The sequence below is a fragment of the Meles meles genome, chromosome 1, assembly GCF_922984935.1.
Source record: "Meles meles chromosome 1, mMelMel3.1 paternal haplotype, whole genome shotgun sequence".
Classification (NCBI taxonomy): domain Eukaryota; kingdom Metazoa; phylum Chordata; class Mammalia; order Carnivora; family Mustelidae; genus Meles; species Meles meles.
Window position 1 is genome coordinate 183,936,026 of NC_060066.1, and position 27,814 is coordinate 183,963,839.

At 43.5% G+C, this 27,814-nt stretch overlaps 1 protein-coding gene across 2 annotated transcripts; it reads left to right on the top strand.

The window, feature by feature from the left end:
- On the top strand, positions 1-27,477 carry ZMYND12 (zinc finger MYND-type containing 12). 2 transcript variants are annotated; one of them, XM_046019693.1, is made up of 8 exons: positions 1-589; positions 9,901-10,123; positions 11,381-11,552; positions 20,133-20,302; positions 22,882-23,004; positions 23,237-23,348; positions 24,907-25,052; positions 26,792-27,477. In XM_046019693.1, the coding sequence occupies exons 1-8, from the start codon at positions 480-482 to the stop codon at positions 26,915-26,917; spliced, it is 1,182 nt and encodes a 393-aa protein (XP_045875649.1). In that variant the 5' UTR covers positions 1-479; the 3' UTR covers positions 26,918-27,477. The 2 variants fall into 2 exon arrangements, with proteins under 2 accessions (XP_045875649.1, XP_045875657.1); XM_046019701.1 differs by having other exon boundaries at positions 17-589; positions 9,982-10,123.
- The last annotated feature ends 337 nt before the right edge of the window (positions 27,478-27,814 follow it).

The following is a 27,814-nucleotide window of genomic DNA, read 5'->3' on the forward strand; positions in this document are numbered from 1 at the left end:
GGAGGGGGCGGAGCTTCCCCCTACACGCAGCACGCCGGCGCCGGCTTTCTCTGCTGTGGCGTTGTGCGCAGTTTCTGCCCTGCAGCCTCCCAGAGGTGACCTTGAGCTGACTGAAGAGTTGTGGGCTGGGCGGGCGTCTGGAAGGGCCACCTTCCGTCATGTTCGTTTCCTCCTCGGATAGAGAACTGGTCATTTTTGCCTCTTATCGGCCGCCGTATCGGCCTTTCAGGACTCAGATTTCACTGGAGTCCGACTGCCCGGCCATTTAACCTCGGGACTTACAGGGAGGAATTTTATGTTTTGGTTTGTTTGTTGTTTTTAACCTCACATACGCACTCTAGATGTCAGTGGAGCCACGCCCCTCCCCCCTGCGCTTGAAATCGTGGGAACGAGGCAGCCGGATGGCGGTCACGTGATGCTGGAGTCCAGCGTGTCCTCGCCGGGCAACCGTCCTGGAGACCGACACTACTGGCGGCAAGATGGACATCATCTACCCGCTGGCGGTGCCCAAGGGGCGCCGGCTCTGCTGCGAGGTGTGCGAAGCCCCGGCCGAGCGGGTGTGCACGGCCTGCACGGTCACTTACTACTGGTAGGCCCTGAAATGTGACACCTGGGTGCCTTAAGCCGTAGCACCGGCTCTGCCCGGCAACACTCAAGGCGATTTCGGGACAGATTTCTCTCTGCCTCTTCTCCCACTGCCCCATTGGTTACCTGAGGTTTTGTTGACCACCTACTGTGCGCTATGCATTGTTCTAGCAGCCGAAATTGCTGGGGGAATACTTGGTGAACTGTACCCTTTAAAGATCTAACATACCAATGCGGAAGATAGATAAGTAAACAAACACAAAAAAGGAAAGATCATTTTAGAGAGTCATAAATGCCGTGAAGACAAAGGAAATGTGTAATGTGTTGGGAGTTTGGACGGATGGCCTTCCTAAGGGTAGATACTGATTTGAAGATAAAGTAGGAACAGCCGGGGCTGGAAGTGCTGGGGGAAGAGTAAGGCTCTGGAGGGCAGATTGGTGTGCTTGAGGAACAGCAAGAAGTGCGCAGCCAAGGTGGTGAGAGCGTGGGGAGGTGTGTTTTCATTTATTCAACCTAACGCCCCTTGACTTTTGCTTCCAATTAGACCCTACGTGGGACCGCAGATAAACAGCTAATTTGCTGATGTTCAGAAACCTAGTCCAGAGCAGACTGCCTTGTTTTTGAAGTCATTATATAGACCCTGCATGACAAGTACTGTTACTTCGGTTGTGCTGTTTCCTGGGACCTCCGAGGGTGGAAGCATGGTGACTGGGGCAGATATCTGGAAAGGTTCTCTGAATAAATAATGTTTGAGATGACTCTTGAAAGGTCAGTAGGAAATTGCTAGGTGAATGAACAACGAAGACAGAAGGGCAGGGTACTCCTGGCCTCCAGGTCTGCTTCGGTAAACGGTGAAAGAACAGTTTATTCAGAGCTGAAGTAGAGAAAGTAGTCGTGGAAGAGGCAGTCACTGATTTTCAAACTGCAGACTAGACCCAGGAGCAGGTCAAGAATAAATCAACAAACATTTTAGGGGAAAAAAGTAGAATAAAATAGAAAGTATCAAAGTAATCCTACTTGAATTGTTTCCTGAAACTTTCTAGTGTTTTATGTGGATATGGGTGTTTGTAATGATAAAATGTATTTCTTACGAAAAAGAAAGTTTAAAAACCATTGTGATAGGTCGGAGGAGGAGTTTAAACCAAGAAGACAGAGGTTAGGGCCAAATGGTGACATGAGATCAAGAAGTTTGGAATTTATCCTCTGGGAGGTCATGGATGGTTTTGACGGGCTCTCACTTGTGTGAAGGAAAGATGACAGGCAGCAGTGTGGAAGATAAATTCAGGTAGACCCTGAAGGCTGCCAAAACGATAAAGAATTTGTTGCAGTGGTCCCAGTGGAGACTGAATATACCTCCTCAGATTGAATTAAGTTTCCTCCTCAGTGCTCTCACGGCACTCTATATATTCCCTATCCTAAAACTTGTGACACAGATTGAAATCAGTCATTTAATAGTCTGTATTCCTCACTAGGTCTGTATACCCCATGAACGGAGGGATGGCATCTGTGTTTTCTTTGCTGTTTCTTCATGGCGTTTAGAATACAATTCAGAGTTTGTAGGAGAAACTACAAAGCGCTGGTCAGCTCTCTACCTTCCTTTCCCACCACACTCACCCCCTCTCTTCCTTGATGCAGTTACAGAAATTTTCTTTCAGTTCTGATTTCCTAAGTCCTTTCCTCCCTGCGTTTCTTTGCCTAGGCTGTCCCCACTGCTGGGAACATCCATTTCAACCCCCAGATACTCCTAGAGCCCTCTCATCCTTCAGTTCTCAGAAATGTTATTTCTTAAAAAAAAAAAAAAAAGTTATTTCTTCAGAGAGGTCTTTCCGAAAATACACTTCTCTTATTTTTCTGTCTCACCTTTTCTTCATTTTTCCTGTACTTCTGTATTTTGTGTTTGCTTGTGTAATATGTCTTTTACTGAACCTACTGGTCGCACATACCAGACACTCAGTGATCATTTGTTGAATAAACTTCCGAATGGATAGTAAACCTATTCACACAGAGGGATGTGGTGGTGGGTGATGGATTGGGTTGGGGACACAGAGTTTGAGGGCCTTCAGGTCACTTGGGAGAGATGGCTAGTGAAGAACTTCAGGTACGGCCCTGGCACTCAGCGGAGAGATTGGAGTCCTTTGGCTAGTATGACCTTCTACCTCTTTCCCTCTCACCTTCATCCCTACACCCAGAAATAATTCCTTCTTCCTCTCACTCTGTACTCTAGATTGACTCTTATTTCCTTTTTCATTTCAGTTGTCGGCAAGTGTGTTAGGTCAATTTTCTTATGTTCCGTTAATGCAGGGTATTATATTGAATGCATATTGAGGGACTGTCATTCATATGCTATCTTTTGATCTGTATATACCCTACAGTCTCTTGCAAAGTATCTTAAAATAGTTGAAACTAAATATTTGATGAATGCGTGAATAAATTATTATTTCCTATGCCCTTATCCACCATTATTTCCTTTCTTCTCTTTCACTGCCTTTAATTCTCTTTAAGGCCTTCTCCTCTCCCTCCACCCCACCCTGCCTCTTTTCTCCAGATTTCTCTATCCTTGTGTCCTGGCAATTTCAAGATTTTTCCATAAAATAAAGCTGAGGTAATTGTTCTGTATCTCAGAAGTGGGAACTTTAATACTCTTCCCCCACAAGGTTTTTGTGATTGAATGTAAAGCATGTAGCATCATGCCCGAGACCAAGCTGGCACTCAATAAATACTCTTCTTGTTCCAATTTAAGGAGCAGGAAAGACAGTCAGTTGGAATTTGTGAAAATTTTTTTCCCTTTTTCTGCAAAAGAGTTTCTTTCCCGATTGTAAATGTAACTCGTGTTCACTGTAGAAAATTGAAAATACAAAAAATAAAGAAGAGAAGGAATCCATAATCTCACAAACCAGAGATTCATAACCTGACATTTTGATCAGTTTCCTTATCTTCTTCTGTACATACGTCTGTTTTATACACTCTGTGTAATCTTGCACATATTGTTCTGTATTGGATTGTGAGAATGTTCCCAGGGAATTGAACCTTTGAAAGAAAGGACGGTTTTATTAAAGTACACACTGAAACATTACAGATGGTAAAAGAGGCCTCAGTACTATAGGTGAGCAAATCATAGCATATAGATAAGAGTAATTTGAAATAAGTTTTCCTTTTATTGAACATATGGGGCACAAATTAAAATGCTTTCACTGGCCAGGAAGAGAAAACAGCAGTGAAGTGGTACTCAGTAGTAGGAGACAGTAGGATCTGTGGTAAACTGCAGAACGACTGTCCTGCCTAATGACATCTAAAGTCAGTTTTAAAAACAGGATAATAGCCAAACAAAGCACATTTGGCTCACAAGCTACTTGATTGTGAGCCTTGACTGAAAGCATCATTTTCAGCTACTTTATGCATGACCCTGTGTTGAGTGTTAAGGGTGGGGCAGATGACTAAGGAAATAACGAATAGGGAAACAAGATGATTAAGGAAATATAAATAATGCTCATTTTATTTGGAAAAGCAAGATATGTCAAATGCTTTCAGTGGAACAAAAGTCTGGGTAGTTAAGTAATATTTCCATTGCTCACACAATTACTCAAGAAGACCCTATTTAATAAATACCCTGTGGAACTCAACTATTTCTATATCCTGGCCTTTAAGTGCTTTTATGAATTTGTTTACAATAATTCTCTATTAAAAAAACTTTAATGCTTTTATCATTTCTGTGATAGCAGCTGCAGTTTATGAAAAAAAAAATTTAGTGGCGACTGGGTGGCTCAATCAGTTAAGTGTCTGCCTTCAGCTCAGGTCGTGATCTCAGGGCCTGGGATTGAGCCCCATGACAGGCTCCCTGCTCAGCAGAGTCTGCTTCTCCCTCTCTCTCTGACCCTCCTTCCTGCTTGTTCATTTAAAATAAATAAACATATATATTTATTTGTTTATAAAATGTATTTATTTATAAAAATATATATTATACTATTATTTATAAAAATATATTTATATGTGTATATACATATATATTTATTATATTTATATGTATGTATATATATACACACACATATACATACCCATACTTTATTCCATTTCTGTTGTCCCAGAAGAAGGAAGGAGAAGAGAGTGCTTGAACAAAACTGTATGTTGTCTGTGACTGCTTTTCTGCTACAACAAAAGAGTTGAATTTTTCAACAGAGACCATGTAGCTCTCAAAGTCTAAAATATTTACTGTTAGGCCCTTAACAGAAAAACTTTGCTGACCCTGTGCTCGGTTATTGTTACCAGTTTTAGAATATGTATAATTGGAACAAAACAGTTAACTTAAACACATTTGAGTAAAAATATACAGTAGGCAAAAGAAATGCAAAAGTCCATGGTTTATGTATCCAGCAACAGAGTCTCAAAATGCATGAAGTAATAACTGTCTGACTGAAGGGAGAAATAAATAATAGTTGAACACTTCAACTTTTTCCAGTTTTCCACTGTCAATAATGAACAGATTAGAAAGGCAGTACAAGGCTTCAACAACACTATAAACCAACTAAACCTAACAGACATCTATAAAACACCACCCCCAACAGCAGAATATACATTCCTCTCGAGCACATATGGGACATTATCCAGGATAGACCATGTGATAGACCATAAAGCAAGTCTCAGTAAATTTATAAGGATTGAAATCATACAAAGTATGTTCTGGAACCACAGTGGAAAGACATTAATCGATAAGGAAATTTGACGAATTTATGAATATATGGAAATAACAGTCTTGAACAACGAGTAGGCAAAAAAGGAAATCACAAAGGGAATTAGAAAATGCTTTGAGATGAAATGAGAACAAAAACAAATATTAAAACTTACAGGATGCAGTGAAAGCAGCACTCAGAAGGAAATTTCTAGCTGTAGACACATACATTATAAAAGAAGGAAGATCTCAAATCAGTAACCTAGCCTTCCACTCTAAGACACTAGTGAAAGAAAAGCAAACTCAACCCAAAGCTAGTGGAAGGAGGAAAATATAAAAGATTAGAGCAGAGATAAGTGCAATAGAGAATAAAAAAGCAACAGAGAATCAACAAAACCAAAGCTTAACAAAATTGGCAAACCTTTAGCTAGATTGACCAAGAACAGAACACCCAAATTAGGGGCACCTGGGTGGCTCGGTGGGTTAAGCCGCTGCCTTTGGCTCAGGTCATGATCTCAGGGTCCTGGGATCAAGTCCTACATTGGGCTCTCTGCTCAGCAGGGAGCCTGCTTCCCTCTCTCTCTCTCTCTGCCTGCCTCTCTGCCTAGTTGTGATTTCTCTCTGTCAAATAAATAAATAAAATCTTTAAAAAAAAAACAACAACACCCAAATTACTATTACTCAGAAATGAAAGTGGGGACATTGCTAGCAACTTTGCAGAAATAAGAGATTATAAGAGAATACTATGTACAATTGTATGCCAACAAATTAGAAAACCTAGATGAAATATATTCCTAATATGACACAAACTACAAAACTGACTCAGGAGAAAGAGAGTGTCTGAGTAGATCTCAGATATTAAAGAATAGCTAGCAATCAAGAACTTCCCACAGAGAAAAGCCAGGACCAAATGACTTCAGTGGTGAGTTCTATCAAACACTTTAAAAAGATTTATTACCGGGGCACCTGGGTGGTTCAGTGGGTTAAAGTCTCTGCCTTCAGCTCAGGTCATGATCCCAAGGTCCTGGCATTGAGCCCCGAATCGGGCTCTCTGCTCAGCCGGGAGCCTGCTTCCCTCTCTCTCTGCCTGCCTCTCTGCCTACTTGTGATCTCTATCTGTCAAATAAATAAAATCTTTAAAAAAAAAAAAGTTTTATTACTAATTCTTCAAAAAGTCTTCCAAAAAAATAGAAGAGGAAGAAAAAGTCCCCAACTCATTTTATAAGGCCAGTGTCTAATACCAGACCAGACAAAAACATCACAAGAAAAGAAAACTACGGATCAATATCCCTCGTGAATATGGACGCAAAAAGTCCTCAACAAGATACTAGCAAGCCAAATCCAGCAGCATATAAAAAGGATTATATTTCATGACCAAGTGGCATTTCTCCCAGGAATTCAAGATTGGCTCAACGTACTAATACCAATTTAAGACCTCATCTTAACAGAAGATAAAAACTGCATAATAATCTCAATAGATATGGAAAAAGCATTTGATGAACTCCAGTACCCTTTGTGATAAAAACAAATTAAGGATAGAAAGGAACTTTCATAACTTGGTAAAAGGTATCTATGAATAACCTATAGAGAAATACAAAGCTAACATTAAAATTAGTGATCAAAGACAAAGTTTTCTCCCCTAAAATCAGGAATGAGACAAGAATGTTGCTTTCATCACTTCTATTCAACATTGTTCTAAAAATGCTAGTTGGGGCAATTAGGCAAGACCGTGAAATAAAAGACATCCGGCTTGGAAAAGAAGGAGTAAAAGTACTTCTATTTTGCTGATGACATGATCTTCTATAGAGAAATCCTTAAAGAACCTATGAAAAAAGCACAACAAACTATTAGAGCTAATAAACGAATTCCACAAGGTTACAGAATTCAAGATCAATGTGCAAAAATCAGTTGTATTTATACATGCTAGCAGTGAACAATCTGAAAATGAAATTAGGAAAGCCATTCCATTTACAATAGCATCAAAAAAGAAAGAAATTTAACCAAAGAAGGGCAAGACATATACACTGAAAACTAAAAAAATTTTTTGAAAGAGATTAAAGACCTACATAAATGGAAAGATATCCCATATTCATAGCTTAGAAGACTTAATATTAAGATAATAGGGCGCCTGGGTGGCTCAGTGGTTTAAGCCGCTGCCTTCGGCTCAGGTCATGATCTCAGGGTCCTGGGATCGAGTCCCACATCGGGCTCTCTGCTCAGCAGGGAGCCTGCTTCCCTCTCACTCTCTCTGACTACCTCTCTGCCTACTTATGATCTCTCTCTGTCAAATAAATAAATAAAATCTTTAAAAAAAAAATTAAGATAATAACACTTCAAATTGATCTACTGATTCAATGCAATCCGTATCAAAATTCTGTCATTTTTGTACAAATGGACACACTGATTGTAAAATTTAAATGAAAAGACAAAATACACAGAAGAGCTAAAAAGTCTTTTAAAAGAACAAAGCTAGAGTACTGATACTTTTCAACTTCAGGTGTTACTGCAGAGCTGCACTAATGAAGACTGTGGTAGTGGCATAAGGATAGACATATAGATGAATGGACTAGAATTGAAAGTCCAGAAATATGCATGTATATTTGTGGTCAATAGATGTTCAACGAGAGTACCAAGACCATTCAACTGATAAAAGAATTGTCCCTTCTGGTTGATGGTGGGTTAACAGCATAGCCACATGCAAAAGAATGAATTTGGACTCCTATCTTTCACCATAGAAAGAGCTAAATGCAAGAGCTAAAAGCAAAACTTTCAAAAGGAAACATAGTTGGAAATTGATGTGATTTGGGATTAAGCAACAGTTTAGCTATGACACCAAAATCACAAGGATCCAAAGAAGATAGATTAGTTGGACTCCACCAAAGTTTAAAACTTCTGTGCATAAGAGAACACTATCAAGAAAGTGAAGAGACAGCCCACAGAATGGGAGAAAATACAAATCATATATCGGATAAGGATTTTATATCTAGAGTATGTAAAGGACTCTTAAAACTCAACAATAAGAAGATAAAAGACCCAGTTTAAAAATGGACAGAAGATTTGAATAAACAGTTCTCAAAGAAGATATACAAATGGTGAATAAGCACATGAAATGGTGCTGAACATTATTAGTTGTTAAGGAAGTACAAAATAAAACCACAATGAGATACCACTTCACATGCACTAAAATGGCTGTAGCAAAAAAAGAGAATAACAAGTGCTGACAAGGATACAGAAAAAGTGAACCCCTCTTGTACTGCTGCTGTGCTGTAGAATGGTACAGCCTCTGTAGAAAACAGTTTGGCAGTCCTCAAAAAGTTAAACGTAGAGTTGCTGTATGACCCAACGATTCCATTCTTAGGTATATACTCAAGAGAATTGAAAACGTGTTCACACAAAAATTTATACACAAATGTTCATAGCAGCATTATTCAGAATAGCCAAAAAATAGAAACAACTCAAATACCCCCAACTGATGAGTGGGTAAACGTACAGTCATACAGTGGAATATTTACTCAGCCATACAAAGGAATGTAGTACTGATAAATGCAATGAAATGGGAGGAACTTTGAAAACATTATGTTAAGCGTAAGAAACCAGACACAGAAGGTCACCTGTTGTCTGTTTCCATTAATAGTAATGTCCCGAACAGGCAAATACATAGAGAAAGTACATCTGTGGCTTCTGGGCACCAGTGGGTGGAGAAAAGAAAGAGAACCAGCTAGAGCAAATGGAGTTTCTTTTTCGAGTGATGACATTGTTCTGGAGTTGGATAGGGCGATGCTTTTACAACCTTGTGAATGTATTCAAAACCACTGAATTTAAATTATACTTTGAAATGGTGAATTTTCTATGGTATGTGAGTTAGGTATTGATTTAAAAGTGTAAAAAAATAATTGGAGAAAGGGTCAGGATCAGGTAATAGATTTGGGAATCAGTCATAGCGGCAGGTATTTAAGGAATGGGAGTGGATTCTCTGTAGGACTGAGGTCCTATCCGATAACGTGTTCAAAAATACTAAATCTGTATGTAAAACTCAGAAAAGCTGTCTGCCAAGCTGTCACCGTGCTTCCCTCTGGAGAGCTAAAAATTAGCTGACTGCGGAGTACAGGCTTAGAGTAACCACTTGAGCTCTCCACTCCTCTGCTCCCTTATCTTTAAAAGAATAGCTTTTGTTTTGTTCTCAAAAAGTTGAGTAGTTACTAGCAAAAGCACCTGCTGCCCCGCTGGGATTGGGGATCATTCCTACTGTGTTCCTATGAGTGTGCCCCCTGGAAGACAGTGTCGGTGGTGCTCTCTGGAGCCACACCACACAGTGGCACCCGTTCCAGGAGAACATCTCTAGAGCCTCAGCAAATGGAAATTCCCTTCCCTTCCCCAAGAAAAAGACCCTCACTTCCATCAGCTGTGATGGCCAGAGATTCTGAAAATGGCCTTAGAACAAGGTTATTAACAAAGCGGAAGAGGAGATCACCCACGGCATCACCACGTGCCTTCGTGACTTCAGTGTGACCTGTGTCTGAAGAGACAGCAGCCTCCCACCCCCACTAGTCGTTACACCACCACAGAACCACGTGTAAAAGGAGAGATTTGAGTCAGAAAGGGCTTTAGGTTCCCTGCCTGATAGGTGTTGGCCTGCCTTTTCTAATTTTTAGGGCAAGGCCAGTAGGGGGAGCCGCTAGAATCTCAGGCCAGACCAAAGGGAAAGATACCGAAGTCCATGTTTTCGTTGTCAGTGGTGTGGTTCATCAAAGAGCAGACTGGAACAGCATCCATGAGAAGATATGTCAGCTTCTGATTCCGCTGCGCACTTCCATGCCCTTCTACAACTCAGAGGAGGAGCGGCGGCACGGCCTCCAGCAGCTGCAGCAGCGGCAGGTAGGTCCTGTAGGGCTGGGACGGCTGAGCTCAGGGTCTGCCCCAGACAAAGGGTGTCCCACGTCGGGATCACCAAACCAGAACCTCTTTGAGGACAGAGACTTTGTGTTATGCCTTTATGTCCTCAGTCAGTTGGTCTCCACGTAGTTACTGAATACCTACTGTATTAGGTTCCGAGGGCTGCTGTAACAAATGGCGTTACTCCACACAATGGCTTAAAGGACAGGAATGTTGAAGTCCAAGGTCAAGGGTGGGTGTCAGCAGGTTTGGTTTCCTGAGGGCAGGTGCATACCTGGTGTTGTCCGAATTTCTTGCAAATTGGATCAGGGGCCACACTAATGGCCTCATTTTAACTTAATCACCTCTGTAAGGCTCCATCTCCAAATACACTCACATTCTCAGGTAATAAGTGTTGAAGTATGAGGGCTTCAACATATGAGTTTCGGCCATAACTTCCATATATGCCAAGTATGTTGATAAGAGTGTAGGTACCTAGTAGGAGGTCAAAAAAATAGTCTATGAATACACTGGTGAATTCATAAAGGAGATTTAAAAACTTCTATTATGGGTGCCTGTATGGCTTAGTGGGTTAAAGCCTCTCTGCCTTCAGCTCAGGTCATGATCACAGGGTCCTAGGATCAAGCCCCACACCTGGCTCTCTGCTCAGCAGGGAGCCTGTTTCCCTCCCCCCCTGCTGCCCCTGCCTGCCTCTTTGCCTACTTGTGATCTCTCTCTCTCTGTCAAATAAATAAATAAAATCTTTAAAAAAAAATAAATAAAAATATTTTTGTTTTTTTGAGAAAGGCTTTGAGAAGGGCTTTGGAGCAATGCAGAGTCGACATTCTTTCTGATACTTGGGAAGCAAGATAACTCCAGAAAGAGAAGATGTTTCTCTCAAAATTATAACTCAAATAGAAAGTTTTAGAATGTCCAGAGACGTGATAGTTTTGCTAAACTACAATTTTATTACAAACACAAGAATAATATTTATTTAATAACTTTATACTGAGCTCTCATTTATGCTGATCAATGAGCCAAGGTGAAAAGACACTTATTCCTGGACCTCAAGGAACTCACAACCCATGTTTCCCTTTTTATTTCGCCTATTTTGGGTCTCATGTCCGCCTTAGTACAAGCAGGTTAACTAGGTACCCTCAACCAGCTCATGAGATTGTGGTCCTAGCCCAGGTGTACCTGTGCCCACCAGTGCCTTTTCGCTTTACTCGGTCTCAGATGGTCTAGTTTTTTCTTCCACAGAAGCATTTGATTGAATTCTGCTACACCGTAGCCCAGAAATACATCTTTGAAGGAAAACATGCAGCTGCTGTTCCCGCAGCCTTGCACTCACTTCGCTTCCGCATGAATGTGCACGGCCTGAGTTCTGTAGAGCTTGTCCCTGCTTACCTGCTGTTGGCCGAGGCGAGCCTTGGTAAGTGAATTGAAATGGGGGACCCCCCCCACCGACAACCAGCCCCTTGAGGAGTACTTTATTGGGATCAATCAGTGGCCAAAGGGTACAGACTTGGTAGTAGCTTCAAGATAGCCTTTTGTAAAAGAGCAGTACTGCCATAAAGTTTGGCACAAGGTGGGGAAGCAGATGTCAACTTTTGGCTGCTACTGACCGAACTCCACTCTGGCTGGCCTAGGTAAATGGAGGACATTTATTAGGACACTGGAGTGTCCCAGAGGGATCGAGGCTTCAGGAGGTCCTAGAACCAGATTGTTGTAACAGACTCTCTCTCTCTCAGTCCTTGCATCTTGCCTCGGCTTCTATCTCTGCATCTGCTTTATTTACCCTCTCTGCAGACCAGGTTTTTCTGCCCTATGCCCACCACGGAGGACAGCTACCCTAAAATATCATATGTAGCTGAATTTCCATGGAATTTCCATGTGCTCCAGGTTCAAGGAAGGTAGAAGAAACAATTAGCATCTGATTTCCAGTGTTAAATTCCTAGAAGAGAGAGTTGTGTTGACTATTTACCTTTACCTTTGTGTCAGGCTCACCTGGTTCAAACGGGATTATAGAAACCTGCTCCTGTGGATGGGAGAGGGAAAAAGAACTGTATTTCTCATGCCGTGGATGAGAGTGGGAACGCAGACTCGGCAGAGCTCCATCCCACATGGTGGTTGCTACAGGAAGAGAATTAACATCTTGGAAGGGAATTAACATTTTTGAGACCTGCAGCGTCTTAGTTACTTTCCAACCACTTTTTCCATCTTCATAGCCACTCTATTTTTTAAAAAGCAAACTTTTAAAAAGCAAAACTGTTGGAAATGCAGTACAAAGAACCTCTTTACCCCTGAGCTACATGAGAGTAAGTCGCTTGCCTGATGCATTTCCTAGACATTCTCCATGTATCCACTGTACAACCGTCGTCTACTATCACCTGCCATCATCTACTAAGACGACCCCATTCACATATCGCCAGTCGTCCCAATCACACCTTGACAGCAGAAGGATACAGTTCAAAATCACGCTTTGCATTTTGTTGCCGTGTGTTTTTAGTCTCCTTCATTCTGGAATAGTTTCTCAATCGCTCCTTAACCTGTATGACTCTGACACTTATAAAATTAAAGGCCAAGTGTTCTATAAAACATCCCTCAATCTGGGTTTCTCTGAGTCTCCTCACAGCTGGACTCAAGCCTTTGGCAAGAGTGTCAGAAGACAGGCTCTGTCTGTGTTATTTGCTCCCAACCTGCAAGTTGGCACATGTTTTCAGTTTGTTCCATTCCTGATGGCACCCAGTTAAGTTAGTTTATTAAGGTGCCAGGCTTATCTGCCAGGCTTCTTCTTTGTATACCCTTCTTCCTTTTTCAATTAATAAGTATTTTATGGGCAGGGTATTCTGAAACTCTGTAAGCATCCCATTCCATCAGACTTACAATATATTCATTTATGTATTTATATCCGTATGAACTCTTGGTTCCCTAGCCTGTCAATTGATCAATAATCTGTTACTATCTTTAATTTAATGCGTAGACTATTCCTGCATTTGGCAAGTGGCAGCCCATTCAGACTGGCTTCCGTGTTTCCTTGACACATCCCCATTGTTCTTCGATCACCTGCCTGCTTTCTGGAACACACCTCCAAGGAGGCTTGCTTTTTTCTTTTTTTTTTTTTAGTGAAAAATGGAATTCAGAAAGCAAGAGTTGCACACTAGACGTATGTATTTTATGGGCAGGGTATTCTGAAACTCTGTAAGCATCCCATTCCATCAGACTTACAATATATTCATTTATGTATTTATATCCGTATGAACTCTTGGTTCCCTAGCCTGTCAATTGATCAATAATCTGTTACTATCTTTAATTTAATGCGTAGACTATTCCTGCATTTGGCAAGTGGCAGCCCATTCAGACTGGCTTCCGTGTTTCCTTGACACATCCCCATTGTTCTTCGATCACCTGCCTGCTTTCTGGAACACACCTCCAAGGAGGCTTGCTTTTTTCTTTTTTTTTTTTTTTAGTGAAAAATGGAATTCAGAAAGCAAGAGTTGCGCACTAGACGTATGTGTTGCTATTGGGGTCGGGTTGCTCCTGTACCTTCTTGGGGGACAGAGGGAATTTGTATAAATATAATAATGTATACACACATTACATCTAAATTCGTCTTCTCTCACTCTCTCCCTATACAGATAGAGATATGACATACCAGTACTTCTAAATTCAGTCCAACACCACCAGAGGGTTCAATCTGATTCCTCCCATTCTATGGCTGTAGTTCTCTGACAGTGAGAATGTTGGCTTCCTTTTTCACTAATATATTTACATGTTTCATCAGTTCCCCTGTATGAACCAATCTCCCGTCTCCGAGCCTACTTTTTCCCCTTGCAGATGCCCTTCTCTCTTTCTGTGGGCTCTGACTCCTCATTCAGGGCTGCCTCTTCTGCGTGGATCCCCTCCTCACTGGTTTGGGCTCTGACTTCCCCATACCAGGCCACATAACTGCAAGAATACCCCCCTCACCCCGCTCCAGTCTGGCTCCTTGTTTCATACTGCCCTCCACCAAAACTACTAGGAAGAGCACCAGACAAGGAAATACAGCCCAGGTTCTGTGTGTTTCTGACACTGACTGGCTGTGGGATTTTGGAAAAGTTCACCCTGGCCTGAGTCTTATCATTCTCATCTGGATTATTGCCTGTTAACTGGGCTCTTCACATCTCTGGCCTCCTTCCAGTCTGGTCTCTACACAAAATGTGGGTCAAATCCCTCCACCAAAGAAAGACCAGATTCCCTAAGCAGCCAGTGGAATGCAGCTTGGTCCGGCCTTCATGAGTCCTGTCACCTCATCTTATGTCTTTTCTCCCTTCTGGTTACATTGCCCTTCTCTCTTCTGTTTCTGGAAGGTTCTTCTTGAGCCATGCTCCCTACCTCTCCTCCACACCCCTCCTCCTAAATAACTCCTATTCATCCGTCAGGCCTTAGCTCAAGAGTTACCACCCCGTTGTCTGGAAGCCTCTCCAAGCCCCCAGACTAGACCAGGCTTCTTTTTACGTACCCCCCCCCCAAAACCTCTTCCTCTCTTGTAAGCACTTATTTCAATAATAATTCTATATCCAGGGGTACCTGGGTGGCTCAGTCGGTTAGGCAGAACTGAAACTCTTAGTTTCGGTTCAGGTCATGATCTAAGGGTCATGAGACTGAGCCCTACATCGATCCAGCTCTGCGCTCAGTAGGGAGTCAGCTAGAAATTCTTCCCCACTCGGTCGCCCTCTGCCCCTCCCTTATCTTGCATGTGAGCTCTCTCTAAAATTAAATAAAATCTTTTTTTAAAACCCAAAATACTACTAATAACCTGTATGAACCTGGGAGATTGGTTCATACAGGGTTAAAAACCCAAAATACTACTAATAATTATTCTATATCCACTGATGAGATTACTTAATTAAAGTCTCTCTTTCCCACTAGACTATAAGCTCAGGGAGAACTGGAACTGTCCCTATTCTTACTCATCAGAGTGACTTCACACCCAGAATAGCTCTTAGCACAGAAGAGGTGCTCAAAAATTCTTCTCATAAAACCTGACATCTGGTGGGCACTGTGAAAGCATTTGGTGAATCTGAGTCCCCTTCACAGAATTGTTTTGAGGATTAAATGAGTTTGTGTGTAATGAACATGAGAGTGCTTTGCAAGCTGGAAAGTCCCATCTAAATGAAGTTCTCATTATACCTCCCCCAGTCATTGAGAACCTTGCCAACCTTTTTGAAAGTCTAAATAAATCACATTCGTTGTGCACATGGCTCTTCCTCATCTAAGAGATTCCTCCAGACTGGAGTGGAAAAAAATAAGAGGTATTTAGCCTTTTCTTTTCTTTTTTTTCTTTCCTTTTTTTTCCCTTTTCCTTTCTCTTCTCTTCTTTTCTTTTTTTTTTCCTGCTTTCTTCTCCTTTCCCTTCCTTTCCTTTCCATTCCTTTCCTTTTCTTTTCATTTCTTTCTTCTCTTCTCTCTCTCTCTCTTTTGGTAAAACTTTGGAATTTTAATCAACTAGAGGTGATATTTTCAGTAACACTTCAAAGAACCGCCTTACTTGGGGCAACTGGGTGGTTCAGTCATTCAGCATCTTCCTTTGGCTCAGGTCATGATCTCAGGGTCCTGGAATCAAGCCCTACATGGGGAACACTGCTCAGCGGGAACCCTGCTTCTCCCTCTCCCTCTCCCCCTGCTTGTGTTCCCTCTCTCGCTGTCTCTCTCTGTGTCAATTAAGTCAATAAATAAAATCTTAAAAAAACAAACATAAGAGAGCCACCTTACTCATCTTCCCCCACTCCAGTCAGGATTTTGGAACCAGGGAATCTGGGTCCAAATTCCAACTCTTTTTTTTTTTTTAACTTATGTACTTACTGTAGAGAGAGAGCACAAGTGCACGCACGCATGCACACCCACAAGTGGGGAGAGAGGCAGAGAGAGAGAATCTTCAAGTAGACTTCCTGCTGAGCGCAGAGCCCATCAGGAGGCCCCATTTCACAACCCTGAGATCATGACCTGAGCTGAAATCAAAGGCCAGATGCTTCGCCAACTGAGCCACCCAGGGACCCCTCCAGCGCTTTCTTTACTGGTTGGGTGATGCTAGCTGTCAAACTCTTCTTCCTAAGGGCTCTTACACGTGCTCTTCCTTCTGCCTGGAATGCTTTTTCTTCCGTTATATATAGCTGGCTTCTTTCCAATCATCAGGTATCTACTTAAATATCACCTTCTCAGAGAGAGGTTCTCTAATCATCCAATTAAAGTAGGTTTCTTCCTGCCTTTTTGGATGATTGTATTCTGTTCATTTCCTTCCTAGCACTTTATTTTTCTTTGTTTTTTTTTAAGATTTTATTTATTTATTTGACAGAGAGAGAGCACAAGCAGGGAGAGCAGCAGTCAGAGGGAGAAGGAGAAGCAGGCTCCCCACTGAGCAAGAAGCCCGATGTTGGACTCAATGCCAGGACCCTGGGATCATAACCTGAGCTGAAGGCAGAGGCTTACCTGACTGAGCCACCAAAGCGCCCCTATTTTTCTTTATTTATTGTATTTATTTCCCTTTATTATATGCCCCTTGTGGTCTGAGATCCTGTCTGTTTTACTCACTAGTATGCACTGAGCATCTAGCGAAGTGGTAGAGATTCTAAATAGATGAATGCGTGGTTGGACGAATGAATGAAGTTTTCTCCTCTGTACATTCCTCCTCGGATATTTATCTCACACGGCTGTTGGCAGACTTAGATCACAGATGCAAATGGCCTAGCATAGTGTGCCTACAGTAAATAGTGGGCCCTCAGCAAATGCGAATTCCCTCTCCTTCCCCTGGGTGCCTCCCAGCCTCATGGATAATTATCTGTGACTGCTTTGTTCTGTGCTCCTTTACTCTCATCATCAAGCCTTCCAAAATCTTCCCCCTTTATGTCTCTCAGATCAGCTGCTAGCCCAGGGTAGGCCTGTTGTCTCACCTGCAGACAAGAGCCCTTACTCCTTAACTGGCTATCCTTTCTCTTTCTCTTCCGTACGCTAGTAACACTAGTAACGTGACCCTTTAGGATAGTCTCACTTCCTTTGGCAACTTTGTGTACCTAGTACTTCCACTCCATCCATATACCTGTCCAGGCAAGCGCTATGTAGGCGAAGTCACACCTAAACTTACCCACCCACCGGCCAGTCTAAGTTCCGGCCTGCTGGGAGCAGCACGTTCCTCCTACCTCACTATACCCGCTCTCTGGATGTAGGGCCTCAAGGTTTTTTTTCTCCCAAGTATGTCTCTTCCTTTGGGATGCTTGTTTAGTTGCTGGTTCAGCTTGGCCTTGGGGCCTTCCTTCTTTGGCATTGCCTTCTTGAAGGGGAACTGCACGATGAAGGTGAAAAGTTTCCACTATATGTCATATGCCCCCTGCCAGTTTTCTCCCCATCTAAATAACCCTTGCTGAGAGTCATTTGCTCCATCCAAAGCTCTTATTTTATAGAGAAAATCCAGATGGAAGATGTGACTTGTCATGTTTGCATGAGCCAGGATCCTCGGCCTCCGCCTCTTTCTTCTAATCTAGTATTTTCCCATTTTAGTTTGAACCTCAGTCAAGTGAACTTGCTTCTTGCCTCCCTTCGATTGCTTCTTCAGTTCCCCTCCTTTAATTCAGTGACCTGTGATTACAACTAGAGTAAGTGATGTCTGCATGTGAGCTAGGCCTGGGAGGGAGGACACGCAGAACAAAGATTGACTTACGAGTGCTTTGTGTCCTCCTCTCCTGACCTTTCCTGGCACCCACCACAGGAAATACCTCACACCCAGAGCATACCTCCTGCTGTGCAGAAGCCTGGCAGAGTAGTTATCTGTCCAGTTCTTACAGCCTCCCAAGGAGGCAAGCGGGGAGGCAGGAAACTGTTATCCATCTTTACAACCAAACAACAGTTTTAAGTGTCAACTGTATTTGAATATTAGAAATAAATGTGCCTTTTACTTGGAACCATGTGTTGTCCATTCTAGCTCCTAACTGTCTCTTCTGTATTGGCCCCATCTTCACTCTTCAGCTTCACTTCCTTAGTTCAGGCTCTTACCAGTCCTTGCCTGAACTCTTTCAAAAGTCCTCTCTCGAGGCTTTCAGTCTACGTCCTCCCCTCTGGTCCCTCCTCCACCCTGGCTCCTGGGGATCCTTCTAAATCGAAATCCAATTCCCTCTCCCTTTCTGAAAATCCTCCAGTTCTTACCCACATGCATCCTGCTCCTTGGCACAACTCACAGAGCCCTCCAGCCCTCTGTCACCTGTCCCCGGACTACCTCTTCAGCCTTGTTTCCTGCCACTTGACCCCTCACACTTTGTGCTCCAGCATCACAGACCCATACCTGGTTTTCCAAACACAGCTCACTCTTGCTTATCTCCATGGTTCTGCATCTGTGTTACCTCTGCCCGCATGCCCGCCCTCCCTTATTTGTTGGGAAAACTTCTATTCATCCTCAAAACTCAGGTCAGGGGCACCCGGGTGGCTCAGTGGGTTAAGCCTCTGCCTTCGGCTTAGGTCATGGGATTGAGCCCCGAATTGGGCTCTCTGCTCAGCAGGGAGCCTGCTTCCTCCTCTCTCTCTCTCTCTGCCTACTTGTGATCTCTGTCTGTCAAATAAATAAATAAAATCTTTAAAAAGCAAAAAACTCAGCTCAGATTTTCTGGTCTCAATTCAGCTGCTATAATGAATATCACAGACTGGGGGGCTTAAACAAGAAACAGTTATTTCTCACGGTTCTGGAGGCTGAAAGTCTAAGATTAAGGTATCAGCAGATTCGGTGTCTGGTGAGGGCCCACTTCCGGGCTTGGAGACAGTCGCTTTTGCACTTATCCTCATATGGCAGAGAGAGGGGTCACCCCTCTTGTATCTCTTCTTCTATGGCACTAATCCCATTCATAGGGCTCCACTCTCATGACCAAATTATGCCCCACATCCAAATACCATCATTTTGGGGATCAGAGCTTCAACTATGTATTTTGGGGGCTACAACATTCAGTCCATAGCACTGGCCTCGCCTCACCCCATTCCATTGTCCCTCTCCAGCCCATCCATAGAATTAAACACCTCCTACTCTCTACCACTTCCAAACTTTATGATGCTACTATTACTGCAGGTCTGCTATGTTATAAATATATTTTCACCCATGCATTCCCTGAACCCAGCTATAAGGGCAATGCCTTTGATTCATCTTGGAATCCTCATCTCTCAACACAAGGCCTGGCACATAAAAGATATTAAGTACACGTGATACATGTACTTTTAACTGAGCTACAGTTCACATACGCAAAATCCGCTCTTTTAAAAAGCACAATCTCGGGGCGCCTGGTGGCTCAGTGGGTTAAAGCCTCTGCCCTGGGCTCAGGTCATGATCCCCGGGTCCTGGGATCGAGCCCCACATCGGGCTCTCCGCTCAGCGGGGAGCCTGCTTCCTCCTCTCTCTCTGCCTGCCTCTCTGCCTGCTTGTGATCTCTGTCTGTCAAATAAATAAATAAAATCTTTTTTTTTTAAGTACAATCTTGTGGTTTTAGTATATTCACAAGATTGTGGAACCATCACTATATCTAATTACTGAACATTTTAGTCACCCCAAAATGGACCCCATACCCATATTAGTAGTCACACTCCATTCTTCCTCCCCACAGTCCCAGGCCACCATTTTCTGTCACTACGGATTTCCTATCAATGGAATCGTACAATATGTGACCATTTGTGTCTAGCTTCTTCCACTTCGTGAAATGTCTTCAAGGTTTACCCTGTTGTTCCATATGTCTGTACTTCATTCCTTTCTGTGCCTCGTAATATTCCACTCATCGGTATGGATCGACCGCACTTTGTGTATCTACTAAGCAGCTGATGAGCATTAGGTTGTTTCTATTTTTTGGCTGTTATGGCGAGGCTGCCATGAATGTTCACGTGCAAGTTCTTGTGTGTCAATAAATGTTTGAGTCAATGAATAAGGGAGTGAATGGGCGCTGACTCACATTTCATCTTGTGTCCTCTGGCCGGAATATGAATTGTAACGTTCTTTACTTCTTTTGGGCAGGTCTGGGCCACATTGTCCAAGCTGAGGAGTATCTATCCCAAGCCCAGTGGACAGTCCTCAAATCAACTGACTGTTGTTCTGCCACCCACTCTTTACTGCATCGGAACCTGGGACTTCTCTACATAGCTAAGGAAAACTATGAGGAAGCCCGTTATCATCTGGCCAATGATGTAAACAAGCTAAATTATAATATCTGAATGTTTCTGGGAATAGCTATGCTTAGTTTTGTTCTTTTTTTTTTAAGATTTTATTTATTGATTTGAGATAGAGAGAGAGAGAGAGAGCATGAATGGAGGGAGAGGAGCAGAGGGAGAGGGGAAGCAGACTCCCCGCTGGGCAGGGAGCACCACTCGGGGCTACATTCTGGGACTCGGGGATCATGACCTGAGCTCAAGGCTAACCAAGGCTAACCAACTAAGCCACCCAGGTGCCCCTGATTGTTTGTTTTTTATTTGGGCATTTCCCTAAACCTTTCTGTTGACAGCTGACTGGTGAAGTATTCCCAAGAGCACAGTTCTAACAACCTGAGTTCTAACCTTTCCACTTCCTGGCTGTGCATCCTTGGCCAGGTCACGTCACTTCTCCAAGGCCGATTGCTCTGAGGACAATAAAGGTAGAAGAGCACAGTTGTTAAGAGAAGGGCTTGACTTCTACTCTTGGATATACTGTTCGACAAATTATTTTACCTCTTTCATCAAGCATAGACAGATCATAAAATAGCGTATGTCTCATTGGGTCATTGAAGAGATTAATAATAGGGCCCTGTATATGCAGAAATTTGCTATCAGTTTTACCCATAATATCAATGTTTCTACGTCAGAGTGTGGTTGTTAAATTTAAACCAGCTGTTTTATATGAACGTTCTTTATAAACGGTAAAACTACGTACAAACGTTAGATAAGATGACAGTGAAGGTGACGGTGGAGCTGTTCCTCCAGAATTTAATGGAGGTTTCTATAAGGACTTCAGTGGTGGACAATATGACCAGAGAGAAAAGTTCCCGAGCCTGAAATCTGGATGAGTTCTCTGGATAAGAACGCAGTCTTAGCACCAGTTGGTTGTCTCTTTAGCCTCTCCACTGGGCAGCCCTCTCCCTGGTTACCTCCACTGCACAATGTCCATAAATCCACTGGAAACATTCTTGTGCTGGTTAGTCTCCATATCCCTTTACCTCAAATCCATTCGCTCCTCTACTGTGCCCTGGGAGTCTGACGTCTATGGACTATACAACCCAGAATCCACTGCTTTCTGGCTTCTGTTGGATTTAGAGAGTGAGAGGCATGGCAGGGGAGTAGTTGTTGGGAGGAGATAGAGGCTGGGTATCTACTCTCTCTGCTGCCTTTCTGCTCCATCCCAGTTCTGACAGGGGCAGTATTCCTCCATGGCCACAGCTCCTGGCAGGTGGCTTTCTCCCATAGCTCTCGCTCTTATAGGGCTCTGGTGACCCTGCTTTCTCCCTTCCTTTTTCAGGCGTCGGAACAGTAATTGTCTCTTCTGTTGATAGACCTGGTGTTTCACTAGCTCTTGTTGGTTCCTTAACCTCTGTATGTCTCTTGAAATAATCCTTTCATTAAACCATCGTCAGGAAGTGCTTTGAGGGTGCCATCTATTTCCACCTAGGATGAGGGTGCCATCTATTTCCACCTAGGAGACTGACTAATACACATCTTCGTTTGTGTTTTCTCTGCACTCTCACTTATAACAAATTAAGCAGAGGCACAGATTCTATCTTGCGTTAGGCCACACAGTTAAGAAATGGATCAAGCTCAGATTCTTCAGGCTACCTTTAAAACAACAATCATTTCTTAACGGATACATACCATAAATTTCACTCACTCTAAGTGTACAACTGAATGATTCAGAGTAGACTCACAGAGGTGGGCAACCATCAGCACAACCCAGTTCTAGAACATTCTCATCACCCCAGAAGCCCCTCACAACCCCTTTGCAGTTCATTTCTCATTCTGACCACCCCCCTTCACCCCAGGCAACCACCTTGTCTCTACAGATTTTCCTTTTCTGGACATTTAATGTAAACAGAATGACATGTGGTCTTTTCGTCTGATTTCTCTCACTTCACGTAATTACTTTGAGACTCACCTGTGTTGTCCTATCAACGCTTCATTCCTTCTACTGCTGCGTAGTATCCATCATCTGGAAATACACAATCTGTGTAGCCACTTATCACTTGATGAACACTGGGGATGTCCCCACTGTTTGGCTGTTATTGTTATTTGGCTGTTATTAATATCGCTGCTCTGAACATTTGTATCCGAGTCTTTGTGTGGACACATGCCCTCATTTCTCTTGGGTGTAGTCTAAGAATGGAACTGCTGGGTCATGTGGTAACTCACCGTTTAACTTTTTGAGAACTTCCAAACTGCTTTTCACAGAGGCTGTATCATTTACTAGTCTCCCCAGCTCTGTGTGAGGGCTCTATTTCCTCCCCATCCTCGCCCACACTTGTTTTCTGCCTCTTTGAGCCGTCCTATCCTGGTGGGTGTGAAGTGGTATCTCATTGTGATTTTATTTTGTATTTCTTTAATGACTAATAATGTTAAGCCTCACTTCATGTGTTATTAGACATTGGCATGTCTTTCTGGAGACATGTCTATTTATAGCCTTTGCCCATTTTTTAGTTTTAATTGGGCTGTTGTAAAAGTTCATTACAAAGTCTAGGTGCACAAGTTCTTTATCAGATATATGACTTCCCAGGAGAACTAAAGCTCCCCTTCTTCCTTCTCTATAGATTTATTTTGCCAGTTGTGCGTTTGGAACCGAGGACATCAGGACCTCAGGGGGCTACTTCCACCTGGCTAATATCTTCTATGGCCTTAAAAAGTTGGACCTGGCAGACACCTTGTACACCAAGGTAAGCTGGGGAATATGGGAATGGAGCCTTGGTACTTCGACCTTCTAAGTTACAACTGGTGTCAGACCATTCATGAGAAACTTGAGGCTCAGAGAGATGAAATGACTTGTCCAAGATCACACAGTCTGATACATGATGTATTCCACTTTCCTTTCTTCCTGTTTCTCCACAAGCAAAATAGACTATGCTCAAATCTGGCCTGCTACTCGGATCGTGTGTGCTCTCCCAACAGGTCTCTGAGATCTGGAGTAAATACTTGAACGATCGCTACCAGGTGCTCTCTCGGGTTCGCATCCAGCAGATAGACTTACTGGGCAAACGATTTGAGACTGACACTGGTCTGGGTAAGTGGCAGCTCTCCATGGAAAGCAGAGCAGTGACTTCATCCTTCCTAATCCACAGGCCTTGTCCCCATGAGGAAAAGCCACCGTCCCTGTCGTGGAGCACATCGGTGCCATCTTCTGTATTTTATTCTGTATATATCTGATGAGGCCACCGAGATGGGGGGAGTCAAAGAGATTCCACCAGTGTTGGGAAAAATTCAGATCCCTGGCACCACACACAGCCTTTCTGGGGGGATCATCAGGGACAGATGTGGAGAGAGGAAGACCCACCAGAGCCCCCCGTGATTTCTGCCATGCCTCCACTTCTGATGTGTTATCCCTCCAAGGCACATAAGCCAGGGTAAACTCTCTGAAGAAGTCACACCGCTCATTTGTTCTGGTGCCTTCTCCTCTTCCTTTACTGGACAGTGAGCTTCTCAGTGGCAGAGCTGGGTGTCATCCCTGTCTCTGTCCCCAGGCTCAGCAAAGGATGAGTGCCGCACAGCATCATTCCCTCTGAGCTAGCAAAAAGAGACAGAGGACCTAGTTTCTGCTCAAAAGACACATACAGTATGGTTGATGGGATGGAACCTAGATGAAATAAAAGGAAATTCCTACCAAATACACATTATATTACAAGCTGAGTCCCAGAAGGAAGAGATGAGTACAGTTGGATGGTGTTGAAGAGGGAAGACTTCTTGGAGGAGAGGTTTTGAGCTAAGATTTTTAAAAATGAATAAACTTATTGAGTTTTCTCTCACTATAAAAGTGGCTTATGTTAGAGGCAGCTGGGTGGCTCAGTTGGTTAAGTGTCTGCCTTCGGCTCAGGTCATGACCCCAGGGTCCTGGGATCAAGCCCTGCATCAGGCTCCCTGCTTGATGGGCAGCCTGCTTCTCCTTCCATCGCTTGTGCTCACTCTCTCAAATAAATAAATTTTGAAAAGTGGTGTATGTTAAAGCACAAAACTTGGAAATCATAGACATCCAAAGGCAGCCAACCTCAGCATTATGGTGTATGTCCTTTCTGTCTTCTTCTCTAAGCATAGTACCTAAAGAGTGCTTATAAGCACCTGCCCCAAATAACTCATAATAAGTCAATAAAGGGTCACGAGAGTAGGACCTAAAGATGCTCAGTGGAAGAATAAGTGGACTCACCTGGGGGGAAGCAGAAAGGCCCAGGTGCTCAAGCACCCTTGGGTTTGGGAGAGGATTAAGCTACTGGCTGCCAGCAGTCCCTGGGGGGGAGGGGCTGGTGCTCTCCAGCTGAAGCTGAGTGAGACCCAAGGAATCCCGCTGTGACAGCTTCCTGCACTGGGGGCCTAAGAAATCAGGAGTTTGGGACTCTAAAAGAGACAAATCTTAGCTACCTTGAGACCTGTGGGGGTGAGCAGGTTTTGCGGACCTGCTGGAACTGCCGGGCTTCCTACTCACACGTGGTGAGGAACCAGCTGTGCTTTGTGCCGAGGGCCAGTGCCCTGACAGTTCCATGCTCACCCTTCAGGGGAGACTCCACAGCCGCCCCCCTGCCCCCCCGCCCCGGCCTGCTTCTTCATTCCAACTTCCTTCCTTTCCATTGCAGATGAAGCCCAGGAAGCAGAAGCCATTCAGATCCTGACTTCAATCTGGAACATTCGAGAATCTACATCCGACACAGCCCCCCAAAAAACGATCTTTGTTCTGAAAACCCTGTTCATGCTTTACTACCTGATGATGAATTCTTCAAAGGCAAGTGTTCCCAGAAAAGCGTCCTGTCGAAAATGGAGGTAGAAATTCCTCTAGTTGAATTTGGCTGTGTTTTGCCCATTTGCACTGGCTTTTGCCCTCTGAGTAAGCTGTCATTTTAAAGCAGTCTGGATGCTCGAGGTGTTTCTCATTTGTTGAGTCCCACCTGCGTCATGGAAACTGCATTGTCTTCTTTCCTAGGGACATGCCCATCACTAGCCTAAGTACTTCCCATGCACTATCTTATGTAATTGTCAGGCCAACTTCAAGAAGTAGGTATTGTATTATTCCCACTGTACAGATACGGAAACCGAGGCACAGAGAGGGCCCATGGTTTGCCCAATTTCTTTTGGAGGAGGGGAAGTCACAATAAACAAGGGACAATGCATAATATAATTTCAGATAGTGAATAGCTCTGCAAAGAAAAAGAAAAGCAGGCAAGGAGAGAAACAGAGAGGGAGGCCTGGCTGGAGGAGGCCTTTCTGTGTGAGTGTCTTGGAAAATCTAGGATTCCCTTCCCGCTCTCCCTCCCTCCCTCCCTCCCTCCCTCCCTTTCTTCAGCAAACTTTACTAAGCACCTACTGTATGCCAAGACCTAGAGGAGTTCACAGTCCGCGGGTTATAACTGAATGTTATAGCGAAGACCAGGGCACCATCTGGGATGGGGTAGTAGTGTTTAGGGAACAGGGAAACATTTCCATTGAATTTCCAAGCTTATACTGGACAAAACCTGTTTCCTCCAGTTCAGGGTCCACATTTCCACGTGAACTCAAGGAAGTCCTCACCCCAAGGCATGTGTGAAAGATGTTCGATCTACAAGAGGTCCTTAGAGAACAGGGACACATCAAGGTTGACACCTCGCTTCCTTTAGGTCTTTACTCAGCTGTCTTCCTCGAAGCTTTCCCTGGGCCTGCATTGAAAGCTACGAAACCCCACTAACGCCCCTGGTGCTTCCCAGCCCCCTTTTCTACTTTATTTTTGTCTTTAACATGTATCCCTATTGAAGATACCATGGTGTTTTACTTGCTTATCTTGTTTATTGCTTCTTCCCACACTGTGTCATAAGTTCCATGAGGGCAGGAATTTCGACCTGTGACCACAATACCCGGAACATAGTAGCCATGTAATAAATATTTATTGGGAGGTGCCTGGGTGGCCCAGTCAGTTAAGCGTCTGACTCCACCTCAAGTCATGATCCTGGGATCCTGGGATCGAGTCCTGCTTCGGCCTCCCTTCTCCTGGCAGGGCGTGCTGCTCCCATTGTTTGTGTGCTCTCTCTTTCTGTCAAATAAGTGAATAAAATCTTTAAATAAAACAAATAAATAAATATTTATTGGAAGGAAGGCAGGAAGAGAGGGTGAAGGAGGGAGGGAAAGAAGAGCCAGCCCAGAGTCTGTCCCAGGATGTCCTATGAGACCTCCATCCCAGTGAAAACTCTGGACCACATGCCCCCAGGATGGTCCCAGGATGGCCCTTATCACATGGTGTCCCAGAGTTGCTTCAGAGGGTCCCAGTGAAGACCCTACAGAGGTCTGTGCTAAGAAGGTCTACTAATTTTTACTTAGTTTGTCAAGCTGGGTGGGTTTTTCTGGTCCCCCATGCCCCAGCCAGCACATGAGCTCAGAGGCCGGTATGAGAAGTGGAGGGGTCCTTTCCTGTGTTTCTGGGTTGAGCAGAGATGGGGCTTCCCCATGTAAAGCTTTCCTATGACAATTTCTTTTGTAACTGCGATTCTCTTCCAGGCACGAGAATACGCCACGAGAGCCTCCAGTCTGGCCAAAGAACAGCATCTCAGTGTCCACGAACAGGACTCCATTGAAGAGTTGCTAAGTCTTATCTCAGCTGAGGAAGCTCATCCCAGTACTTAGTGACCCATGAACTCGGGACCAGGGGGCTGTTCAAGGGGCTACTGAACGTCTAAAATATACCAGTTGGCACAACTACTTTGAGGTATCACGACTTGCTCACGCCAGCCCCCCCCTTTCTCCCTGGGCCTGCGCATATAGCCAATGTTTTTATTCTTGCACAGAATATGTGAGGAAATGTAGAGCTTTAGGTATAGCAATCAGTAAAAGTGATCTTTATCATGACCTTTGCACTTGGCTTCCCATGACTGTGTAGGACTTTGAGGAATGTGCTATCGGCTCGTTAACACAGTACTTGGAATTAAACCACAAACAGTTTATCATGTTTACCAGAAGCTACCCAGGTCTTTGCCACGGAAGGGTGTAGGGGATACAAGTATATTGGACCAAAGTTTTCCCATTCGACTGGAATTAAGTTAGCATTAATCTGAGGTAGATTGTGATTTAAACGCCTAGTATAGTTCCTAGAGCAATCACTAAGAAAATTACTCTGCAAAAGAGTTACAAAGCGACAAAGAAATTAAAATGGTTCACTGGAGGGGCTCTTGGGTGGCTCAGTTGGTTAAGTGGCTGCCTTCGGCTCAAGTCATGATCCGGGGACCTGGGATCGAGTCCTGCATCAAGCTCTCTGCTCAGCAGGGAGTCTGTTTCTCCCTCTGCCTCTGCTCTTGCTCTCTCTCTCGCTGACAAACAAATAAAATCTTTAAAAAAAAAAAAAAGAATAACAGATCATGAAAAACAAACATTTAACTAAGCAAATACTTCAAAAAAAGATAATGAACCATTAACTGAGTGACAGACCATGTCATCAGTTTGTCCAATAGAAAACATATGTCTTTTCTGATTTTTATCAATATTGATGACAATGTGATGGAGATAAATATTTTAATAGATTTTAAT